This window comes from Scomber scombrus, chromosome 24 (genome assembly GCF_963691925.1).
Source record: "Scomber scombrus chromosome 24, fScoSco1.1, whole genome shotgun sequence".
Classification (NCBI taxonomy): Eukaryota; Metazoa; Chordata; class Actinopteri; order Scombriformes; family Scombridae; genus Scomber; species Scomber scombrus.
In genome coordinates this window covers 4,436,324-4,448,810 of record NC_084993.1, presented here as the reverse complement: position 1 = coordinate 4,448,810, position 12,487 = coordinate 4,436,324, and the positions used below count along the sequence as shown (strand labels likewise).

Here is a 12,487-nt window from a genome sequence, read left to right as displayed (position 1 = left end):
CATGGGAGGAGAGCTACAAATGTGACCAATGTTCTCTGAAAAATGGAAGAGTCAACCTATCAAATATGAAATCATTTAAAGCTCCTTTTCTTCTTCACGTTTTTCCTCTTTTTTTTTTTTGTTTAGTTTCTTTTCACAGTTTCAAGTTTAGCAGTAATTGGCAAATAACAACATGCTTACATGCTAAACTAAGCTTTGCATGCTAAAAAACTGCAAAATAACATGTTTTTTCATGTGCATTTGCATTTATTTCTTCCTGTACTTAATCTACTTTTGTGCTCAAACTTTTGGCAGGTACTGTATCTACTTCAGGTGTCACTGTGGAATAGAGAAAAGTCTACAGATGATATATGCACGGTTTAATAATGTTCTTCTTTTCTTATTAGGTGGCTTTTAAGGTGGCAAAGTACTCGCTCTCTGCAGATCTGAAGTACGCCCTCTTTGCCTACGATGTCAAACAGGTGAGTTTCAAATTTAAATGTGTCGATAGCAAAAAAATCACCTGAACAGCATCACATAGAGACAACAATAGATGCTGTTGTTTATTTTTGATTCGCGCCCCCCTCACGACCACGCAAGCTGTGATTGGAGTCGCGGATCATCCTCAGCATTACCAGCCGCTCTTTTTTGGCTTTTGTTTGTTTTTCCTGGCAGGCTGCTGTCATTTACATTGTGCTCCTGTGCAATACCCAAGAGTGCTGTCACTCACTCATCTGCATGCACAAACACACCCCCACACACACACACACACACACACACACACACACACACACACACACACACACACACACACACACACACACACACACACACAAGCTCTTGCACTTCAGGTTTGTGATTTTTTTAAAACTTTTTTTTATTTAAATGTATGCTCTTTTGTTCTCTGAAGAGCCCTTCTGTGTTTGTTAAAAGCAACTAAATTGAAATTGACTCAAATTTAAACCATTAACTCTGATGCTGTTGGATAATTTGGATAATTTGGAGGTGGAGGCTGGACAGACGCCTGCCTATTGGAACATGCACCAACTGTTTGATAAGCACGGATGCTTCAATTCCACTACTACACACTACACACACACACACACACACAAACATACACACACACACAGACACACGCACACACTGTCTGACAACAAATTGTACCACCCGCACCGAACAGGTGTGCATTGATTTGTTGCGTTTCTGTTTTGTTTGCCTTTGTGTGTGTGTGGTTTTAAGCTACTTGTGCTTCATCACTTTATCCTCACACACACACACATGCAGGTTTTCAGTGTGTGTGTGTGTGTGTGAATCATCCACCGTGAGGCTTTCTTCTCTCCTCACAGTCAAGGTTTATCCATTGATTTTTAGACATGTTTGCAAAGAAATCAGATCAGGTTTAGAGAAGCAGCTGGAGGACGGACGTCTGCGTGTTCGACAGTATATTTTATGATTGTCAGGTCAAAACCGTATCGTGGTTTAAAGGCCTGTCAACAGAATCGAAGCTTTTTTGATTTAAAAACTGCAGGTGTGCACCTTTTTCTGAAAAGCACCCTCGGTATATATAGAAACATACACAGAAACACTTCTTCTCTTCTTCTCTACATAATAAGGCTTAATTGATTGCGCTCCACTCCACTATTTGTTACCAGGGCAACATAAAAGCCCCTTGAGGTACAAGTAACACCGCTGACTGAGATTTTTAGCTGCTCTCAATTGAATTTCTCTGTTCGTGCACCACCATGCATGAAGGGAAATCAGCTGTGCAGGACACATATAGCACAGTTCACCTGGCAGCGAGGAAAACAAGCTGAAGGAGGAGATCAAGTCTCTGGGAGTTTGGGCCGAAAAACTTTATTCTTACTTATTTTAAATTCTAGTGGAGATCCCAAAGTTTCTATACCAAATATGTCAGGCTTATTTTTTGGAGAAATGTATATAAAATGATGGTGCAGCCATAAAACATGGAGTACTGGATTTAAATATTTCACTACACATTATAGCTTTGGTGGAGAGCTGCAATAAGATGATGCATAATATATATGATACTACATGACAGACCTTCTGCAAAATAAATAGTGTTTTAAACAACTTTAAACCAGAATGGACAGCATGCAATATTAACAGAGGTAGTGTTTGGTGATTGCATTGTTGATCACCAGTGTAAATATTGTCAATTATTAATGAAAAGAGCAACAGCCAATTCAAGAAGTATGAAATGAAATTCAATCACAACGAGAAAGTATATCAAACATGAATTTTTAAAGGATACTCAGAGCGTATTCAGAGGCTGTAGTTTGAGATTTCATTCTCTTTTCTACAAAAAATAGATTGAAAAAATATATATTTATTTAGTCAGCTCCTGGTATTAAAGGTGCACTTCTCTTGGAGCGTTGTCAAGTCTGAGAAAATGACCCTGATGATGTCGTAAGGGTTACTTTGGCACCTGAAGACCATCAATATATAACCAGAGTTACAAATCGAGGCCATTGGAAGGACGTTGCAATTTGCAAGCAGGGAGGATCCAATCAAAGACACTATCAGGTTGCATTATGGGAAGTTTAGTTTGCAGCATTTGACTCATAACAGGGACTAAAAATCAGGATACCTTAGCTTCTTGGTGCATCAATTTTTAACATTCGATTTCGACTTTAGCCCTTTAGTCCTCCAACTTTATGAAAGTTTAATAATAAATTGACCTTGATTAGTAAAAGATGAACTAATTGAAATTGTGCAGTAGAAGCATATCCTCATGTAAGACTGAAATTAAAAGTGAGACAGTAATTAAATGAGATATTGTCCTATAAAAAAAAGTGAATAAAGTAGTTTTCAGTCGTCTTTTTTGTTCCTGTTAGTTATTAGCTACTCCAGTGACTCCTCTACCTTGCTTAAAGTGCTCAAGTGTCATGTTATCTTGATGTTTACTTGACAAATCTTGCCTCAAGGTATCAGCCATGGATCAGTGTTTGTATTATGTGATCATTTACAGATGTACAGATATTCATACACGGCGTCCTACATCGTTTACAACATCTACACGAGGTAAGAAACTCAATATATTACCACCGTTTCTCTCTTTTTTATAATAAAGCAGCGACTTTTCTATCATGTTTGGATGTTCTATATGATGCAAGTACATGGTGGCATTCAGTAATAGATGGCGGTTGTTAATATATATATATATATACATATGAATGTGTGTTTGTGCATCAGAGAAGTACGAGAGCTGAACCCTCCGGAGGTTCAGAACGCAGTGCTCCAGCATGCAGCCTGGGGAAGACAAGGACAACAGCTGGTAAGGCTAGAGAGTGTGTGTGTGTGTGTGTGTGTGTGTGTGTGTGTGTGTGTGTGTGTGTGTGTGTGTGTGTGTGTGTGTGTGTGTGTGTGTGTGTGTGTGTGAATCATTCTCTTTATTGCCTCTCCATCTTTTTTTTCTCTCCTCACTGTGTCTTTTATGAATTCATGCCCCCTCGTCTCCCCCGGGGGATTTGATCCAGCCATGATCTGCTCTGATGTGATTCTTTCAGTTCTTACAGTGTTGGCTCTCCACACTGCGCTGCATCTGAAGCTGTTTTCTCAGTATTCGTCTGTGTATCGGTCAGACCGATTCAGACCATATTTTAATCACTTTAAACATCAAAACATTAGCCAGGATTTCTGCAGCAGGCCTATTAACTAAGCCAAGAAAGCACTGTTGTTATTTTACGGGTCTTTACCAAATAATCCTCCAGCAAACATCTAATATGTAACAGTTGTTTTATGAGCTTCAATTGCAAACAGTGTTCAACACAAACAATTTAATGCTGTGAATTAGTTTTGCAGTATCTTTTTTTGCAAGAGAAACCCTCAAGTCATAGTCTTAGCTGGTGCACAGCAGGTCAGTTAAACATACAAGAACATGAAACAAGGTATTTTCTTTGAAGGCAAGAATACAATTCAACAAATATACAGAATAGGGTTTGCAAATGAATATTTAAGTTGTATCAAGTTGGATTTTACCATGTGTACCATATCACATTTAACATTACTTTTACACATATAGCTAAAATGGATGTTTTTTTCATATTTCCTTCTTCCACCAGATCTCCTTTCTTCTTTATACAACCCATAATGACTTTAAAGTGTGTCCTCTTTCTACTCAGTCAACTAGCTGCTTATTAATGAGAGATCCCAGTGGCAAAACTATAAAATAAGCATCTTAGATATCTAATCTAATACAATGAGGACCTGATATCACCATCATACTATAACACATCTTCCTTCAACATCTGACATCTAAAACAAATTAAATCAAACAAATCAACCTTTTGCGATCGTCTCCAACAAGACTTCTTCATTATATGACATCAATCTAATCTAGATAACTTAAAGACTAATAGGGAAGCTGAAGTGATGGATGCATTTACATGTTGTGTTTTTTCTAATAAATGCTGTAACAGTATGACTAAGCTGAGCTGTACTCGCTCCAGGTAAAGTATCCGCAGCCTGAATGTGGCTCCTGTGTGACTAATGACTTTTTTTGAGAACAGGGGAAATAAATAAATAAATAAAATAAAAAACAAGAGAAATGCTCACCAGGTGAAAAAATGTACGTGGACTCAGGATATTGGGGGAAACATGCAGGATGTGTCTGGCTGATCCTGTTTGTATTTGCAAATGCAAATATTAAAACACTGATGGAGGGGAAATAACAAACACACACACACACGTTTGCTGCGTGGTGAGATAAAGCAGGGGGGCTTATGAAAAAAACAAAATCTCATCAGAGAGGAAATCAAAAAGAAAAACAAATCAAACAGACACTGAGTTTGACAGCAGAAAAGGAAAAAGATGAGTGGAAAAACAGCAGTAAGGCACGACTGATGAAATCGATATTGGCCTGATGAGTGTGCAGTCAATACCTTCAACAACCCTTCTTTCTTTTTAGATCTACATTTTTGAGAATAACATCTATTACCAGTCAGATGCGAGGAGCAACTCCCTGAGAATCACCTCCTCTGGGATGGAGGGAGTCATCTTCAACGGGCTCGCCGACTGGTTGTACGAAGGTGAGCGAAGTCACAACAACTGTGCACCAGACCTGTAATGACTGTTGTACTCAGTGTCATTTCTGAGGATTTGAGGCTTTTAAAGGGCACATAACATGCTTTATGTGATTTTATGTCATTTCTATACTGTTATAGTGTCAGATGTCTATGTTAAACATGGTCATAGTTACAAAAATTGAGGTGAACGTATGTTAAAATGCTCCGTTATTTCAATTTCAAGTAAAAAAAAAAAACCCAGAAAAAGAAGTGAAATCCTGCTACTTAAGAGACAGAGGCTGAACTGAGGGGCTGCATAAAAGGCCAGTATAAAATAAATAAGGTTTTTAACTGAATATCATGCAAATATATTCCACAATATAAATATAGAGCTGGAAATCTGCATGTTATGTCCCCTTTAAAGATTGATTCATGATATGTTTGCAGACTTAAAGGTGCAGTGTGTAGAATTCAGTGGCATCTAGGGGAACGGACTTGACAAAAATGTAATAAATTACATAATAAGAGTGTATAATTAATATGTACATTTTGAAAACATGAACAAAAAAGAATTAAATAATATTTAAGTAGCTTGTCGAACATTGTAATATCATAAATACTGTATATAGGTGTTTGGGTTCATGACCCTGTCTCCAAAATACTATGATCTAGTGGCCTGTTTAACTAAATCTGCACGCTGAGGTTTGCCACATGAGATAATTTCCTGTTGCTGATTTGAACATATATTACCAATCAGAACAAACGGCATACTTGAGACTCATTCATGAGCATGGAAGAGCACAGCACGACTTGCAAATGTGTGTGTAGATTGTGAGCCACGATAATGTGTGTTTAACGCAGTGCACACACACAATTCATTGAACATGTGTTTTTTTTATTAAAATGCTAATTTAATGATGTGTTTATGGACACAGTCATTTTTGTGATGCATGTGTTAATCTCTTGATGATGATAATTGCTGAACAAGTCTATAAATTCCAGTTTCTGAAAGGTTTTTTTTTTACATTTTTGGGGCTTTTTTAATAAACCAGAAGCCACATAGAGAAGTTATGTGGTTCAGGATGTAGTTTCAGGGTGCATCCTTAGTTCAGCTGTTTAAAAATGTTTCAAAGATTTGTCTCCTGCATTAAAAATGCAGCCGAGCAGACTAGACAAACTAAGCGGCGTGGCAATGAAAAATCAACAACAAGCCTCAATCCATTAACTGGCTGTGTAAACAAATTCAGTAATGTGCTGATGGTCTGTGCAGTCTGTACAGAGAGAGAAGCACATCACAGTCTCGCCGGGGCAGATGGGGAACATTATAGACTCATTTCTGTTTGTAGATTTGCTGTGAGCTGAGCTGTGTCTCCTCTCTTTATCTATTTGCATTTATTTTAGATTGTAAGCATTCAGACGATGTTTTGACAGTGAATGAAGGAGTAGAGTTTGTTTTAATTCATATTTCACTGCTGGTATGAGCAACCAGTGATGACAAATGGACGAGCCAAACACGACAGACTAAAAACACCCAACTTTGGCTGTATAAATAACAGGAACCAAGTTATTTTTTGCCTGTTTAATTATCTGTTTACAGTCTCTTTTTTATTAGATTCAACCCAAGCCAATGTATAAAAAAAACCTAATAAATCAGCAACAGCAAAGAATAGAGAGCACAAGCCCAGAAAATAAAAAAAGGGAAATAAAAATGAAATAATGGGCAGCATATTACATCATCATCCACAGAGATCATGACTCTAGACGGCCTTATTTTTCTGGCCTCTCATCATTAGAACCTCTGAGTGTTAGAGAGTCAAAATAAGACGAGAGCAAAAATAAAGCATTCATGCAGAAGTCGAGGTTTATGTTTTTATGTGTGTGTTTGTGTGTGTGTGTGTGTGTGTGTGTGTGCTTGTGTGTTCTTTTTATATATTAGAAGAGATTCTGCATTCACACTTGGCTCACTGGTGGTCACCTGACGGAGAGAGACTGGCTTTCCTCACCATCAACGACACGCTGGTACCTAATATGAATCTGGCCCAGTTTACTGGCAGCACCTACCCCAAGGGACTACAGTACCCATATCCAATGGTAAGACTGATGTACAGAAATAATTGAAAGACAATCCATCCATTTTCTTTACTGCTTATCCTCTAGAGGGTCGTGGGGGAGCTTGAGCCAATCTCAGCTGACATTGGGCGAGAGGGAGGATGTTAGTCCATCACAGGGCTAACAAAGTAAAGATAGTAAAGTAATACATAGAGTAAAGATAGGGCAACAACATTAGGTAAAAACAATATAGGAACTGTCTTTAAATCATTTATTCTTATAAATAAAGAAGATTCTACACTATTCAGCCACTTTCCTATTTTTATAGTACTTAAATTATTTTTAATCAAGGAGAAAATCTCTTGTTTTTTCAGGGTTTGTATCTATAAAACAGACTGTGATAGTACAACATCGGACGACCTGCTTCTTAAAATACTCTGGAGGTTATTTCAGTGTCACTCAGCAGAGAGTAGAGTAGTCTTTCTTTCACATGGTGCCTTGTGGATTATCAGGTTCACCAATGGACAGCAGGTCAGGTCTTTTCTTTCTCTGCGGTTTGAAAGAGAAACTAACCCATCATCCTCCCACTGCTGAAGGATGAAAAACAAGCTTTATCTGTTCTGCAGTATAACTAGCATCCTGTGTTTGTTTGAAGTGTGTTTACTGCATATCCTCAGAGCAAATTACCTTTTAAAGCATCTTTGCAGCTGTTTCAGTTGACATTAAGAAACAAAAAACAGATGGTTGGATGAAGCAGAGAGCAAATGATGAACTTGATCTCTGATTTAGTTTTTGTCAGACAGGATATTGAATTTTCTAGTTTTTCTGCACCATTTTATTCAGGAATCGATCATTTCACAACAATCTCAGGCAATTCCTAGAAAGGACGAACTCAAAATACCTAATTGTGTACTGTAGCCTTTCACTCTGCACTGGACATTTTTTTAGATTTCTGCAAGGTTGCTGTAGACAAATATACAGTATTTCACTGAAGACATCAAAATGCAATTTTAAGCTGATGCAGTTCAAATTATATCACAAATTCAGTGGAAGAAAAAAAATCTGCTTCCAAAACACTCCCAGAAATCTCTACAGTGATACAACAATAATAACTTTCTCATTATGATGTTATCTTAAATCCACCATCAGGCCGGTCAGATAAACCCTGCAGTCAAGCTGTCTGTCGTCAACCTGTTCGGAGCGACTCACACACAAGAACTGCAGCCGCCGGATCAGATCAGGCTCAGGTGACACACACATACACACACACACACACATGAACAAACATGCACACACATGCACACATATCCAACCATGGTGACTAATATTGATTTAATTGATTTACCCTAACCCTAACTACTGACCCAAAAATCAATCTTTTGCCAAATTAAGGAAACAGTTTTCATCCCTAATTGAACAAGCTGTCCCCCAATCAACTGGTCTTAGGTCAAACAATTACTTCATTTCCAGGAGACTTACCCCTAACCCAATCCATAACCCCTCCTTGCGTAATCAGCTTTCTGCCCAATTTGGGACTCAGCAATCATACCTAATTGGACAAGCAATCCCCAATTAACTGGTCTTAGGTCTGCAATTTGTTGCCTATGACACACACACGTTAACCTTCACTTTTGGGGTATTTACACAGACTTACATTCATTTCTTGGAGGCTTACCTTAACCCTAACCATCACCACTACTTGCCTAATTCTAACCTTTACCTCTACCCTTAACCACTAACCCAAAAATCAGCATTTAGCCAGTTTTGGGCATGACTTTTGTGCCCAAATGTCCCTCGATTAACTGGTCTTTAGTCTGAAATGTGACTCCTGAAAGTAAGATTAGTTAAACCACAAGACACACACACACACACACACACACACACACACACACACACACACACACACACACACACACACACACACTGCTTTAGTTAGGTCACCTTTGGACAAGCTATCCCCAGTTAACTGGCCGGGTCTGTGTTTCCCTGAAAGTGACTTTAGTCTCACATACACAAACACACCAGATGGTCACTTTTGGGAACGTTACACAGACCCAAAAAGTCAGCTTGGTCCCTGCCCAGTGTGTGTCCCTGAAAGTGTCTTAAGTCAAATACACACACATACACACACACACACACACACACACACTGACACACACACACACACACACACACACACACACACACACACACACACACACACACACACACACACACACACACACACACACACACACACACACACTGACACACACACACACACACACACACACACACACACACACACACACACACACACACACATACATCCAGTACTGACACACAAGGACACAAAATCCCCAATCTGATACCTCTGTGTGTTTCTCCTCTGCAGGGATTTCTATGTCCCCATGGTGAAGTGGATCAGTAATACTCACCTCGCCGTGCGGTGGCTCAATCGGGCTCAGAACGCTTCGCATCTGACGGTCTGCGACGCCACCATAGGAGTCTGCCATCAGGTGGGTGTTACGTTTTAATAATAGTGTGATGCAGCAGTCTCTGGTCAGGTCCCAAGTTAGTTCCAAGTCATCAGTAGAGGTCTTAAAATAGAAAATTAAGTCTTCACATACAGTCTCAAGTGAAATAAAGAGAAGTCATGAAGGGCAACTAACTAGAAAATGAAATATCAGCATATTTAAAGTGAGTTAAAGTCACACAGAGAACAGTAAGTTCACAGATTTGAGCAGAAATGCATTTAAAAGACAATTTGAAGCTTATATGAAGCTTCTGCAGTCTGAGTTAGTCATATCAAGTGGATGTCTGACACATTTACAGTCTTTAGCATCAACTTCCCTCTTTGTGTTTCCCTGTTGAGCTGTGGTGGAAGTATAGTAACAAAAAGAGAAACATCTTTATAAATCAGATCACTTACTAGCTGCACATTTCCAACATCTGATATCAGATCAGATCTTTATCGTCAGCATAAAGACATCAAACCATGAAAACAGAAACTCATTAAAATCACAGCAAGACAATAAAAGACAATAAGGATCCACGTTAAAAGCAAAGAAAACATTAACAAGATGACTAAACATGAGAAAAAAGCGTTAAGATTCAAGAGGCAGTTTATTATATGCCAGACTTTTTGGTTGAGCTTTTTGGAAACTTGTTGCTTAATTCCTTAGACAGAGGATTGTCTTGGTTTGAAAAGGATGATTTTGTTTGCTACCTAATTGATTCCTGCCTCATACATCTACTCAAAATTAATTTTTCTTCTTTTTAATGTCGTTTTTTCTCTTGTTCAAGACATGTTATCATTTTCTTCCCTTTTCATTCAGAGACTCAAGGACTCTTCGGAGGCATGGCTCCCCAGACAGGTAAACCCTAACACAGGCATTATTTAACAAGCACGATGTACTTCTGCTGACAAACAATCTAAAAAAAAACCCTGAAGCCTCGCCATCGCCTCCATGCATCTCCAGCTACAATATATTACCCCCGCAGCACTATATGTTCCTTTTATTTGAGGCAGAATAGAGCAGAAGTCATTCATGCATAAAGTATGCCACCCCTGAATCCTCCCGTTTCTCTCCACAGAGAGAGGAGCCGTTGTTCTCCAAGGACAGGAGCAGGTTTTTCCTCACTCAGCCGGTGAAACAAGGAGGTCAGGGAGATTTCCACCACATCAAAATGTTCACCAAAAAGGTGACTCGAGGAGGACTCTCTCTCTCTTTCTCTCTTCATCCTCTGCAGCTTTCTCTCTCAAAACAGTGCAGAAACCGCTCCATCTAATAAGAAACTTATGTTGGATCTTTATATCTACCACTATGTTTCCAGTTGTTTTCAATCCTTCAAAACTTCTCTTTCCAGTTACGAAATGAGCAGGAGGAGATTCGCCAGTTGACGTCAGGTGACTGGGAAGTGACAAAAATCGTAGCTTACGATGAAAACAACCAGATCATGTAAGTTATATGAAGATAAAAACATATAAAAGGAAAGGAAGCTATCATATGTCTCTATTGCACCATGGCTATTCTACTGCAGCTACCATTATGAATATGTTTTGTGAGGACCAACTCAGTCATCTCTCTTTATGAAGGGTTTTCCTGGTCAAATACTACTGCCACTACTTCTAATTCTGCTCTATTTTATATAAAAGAAACACTGTGTTGATGGTTGGCCAGCACCAATGTACAGCAGCTAGTAAAAGCAGATGTATAATAGATCTATGACCTCGTCCTATATTAGCTGCTCTGCTTTCCTCCACACACAGATACTTCCTGAGCACCAAGGACTCTGCACAACAGAGACATTTATACAGGTACAACACATGCTGCGGTACAATAAAAATGAATTTATATTGTGCGTTTAAAGCCTTTTTGTTCATTATTGTCCCGCTGTGTTGCTCAGTAAACACGTCTCACTGTGTTTTCCCTCAGTGTGTCCAGCCTTGGCCTGTTTCCACCACAATGCCTCACATGTGGACTGAGGGAGGAGTACACGTTCTTCGACGCCATCGTCAGCCCCGATGCACAGCAAGCCATCCTGCACTGCAAAGGTGAGAAACATGCATGTGATAGGATGACTTTGCACAAGCTGGTATACTTCATATGTTCAGTGATGAGGGCGTAGAAACCAAAATCCCCCCCGTGTGTCCACTGTGTGTCATTAGCTCCAGTTCTTCATGCTAATACATCAAATATGAGAAAAACTGCAGCTTTCCGCAGCTTCAGAAGCTACATGTTGAGAAATGTTTGTCAGATATTTGCATATTTTGGTTAAATATGATTGTAACAACTCACAGTTTGAGCCAGCAGAGTTTAATGTCTTGTAGTATAGTAAGTATTGTTTTTATTGCTATAAAATGCGGCTCACACGTTCATGTTCCCCTGAGGATGATTGTAATAACTTTTGGTGATCTCTTCTCTGAATCAGTCTGTGAAACATTATGAAAACCTTTTGCAACCATCTCTGTTGTAGCAATGTTTGGAAAATGGCAAAATTATGCATTTTAAATAGGACATATCATGCTTTCTGTGGTTTTCTGTTATTTATATACTACAATATGTTCCAAGTCAAAAGCCAGAGCTCCAGAGGACGATGACAATTTGCCAGCAGCTTGTGTTGCAGTCATAAAAGCGACAAAAGTGTTTAATTCTCTTTCTTTTTGTAGGTCCTGGTGTTCCAGCTGTGCACCTTCTACGTTTAGATGATTTGAGCTGTAAGTATTCTTTTTTCTTCTTCTTCTATTTAGCATGAAACCATTTTCTAATTAGGTGATATTTGTGTGGGCAGGCAGATACGCTTCTTCTTCTTCTTCTTCTTCTTCTTTTTCTCCTTCTTCTCATGCCTTTTCTCTGAAATGCAGCAATTTAGCTTCACTGTCTCTGCAGCTGTTGGGTCATTTGTACATTTCCAGATGTTACATTTCGTTTCTTATCACACTTTAAATGTCC

General features: G+C 38.9%; 1 protein-coding gene across 1 annotated transcript in view; it reads left to right on the top strand.

Moving 5' to 3' along the window:
* The window catches only part of LOC133976352 (inactive dipeptidyl peptidase 10-like), a 47,707-nt gene that overhangs the window by 23,861 nt on the left and 11,359 nt on the right, over positions 1-12,487 (top strand). Inside the window, 13 exon segments of the mRNA XM_062414548.1 lie at positions 387-461; positions 2,969-3,021; positions 3,193-3,274; positions 4,907-5,027; positions 6,940-7,094; positions 8,202-8,299; positions 9,427-9,550; positions 10,370-10,408; positions 10,629-10,736; positions 10,902-10,993; positions 11,305-11,352; positions 11,471-11,589; positions 12,205-12,252. Of these exon segments, the coding sequence (XP_062270532.1) occupies positions 387-461; positions 2,969-3,021; positions 3,193-3,274; positions 4,907-5,027; positions 6,940-7,094; positions 8,202-8,299; positions 9,427-9,550; positions 10,370-10,408; positions 10,629-10,736; positions 10,902-10,993; positions 11,305-11,352; positions 11,471-11,589; positions 12,205-12,252 (1,162 nt within the window).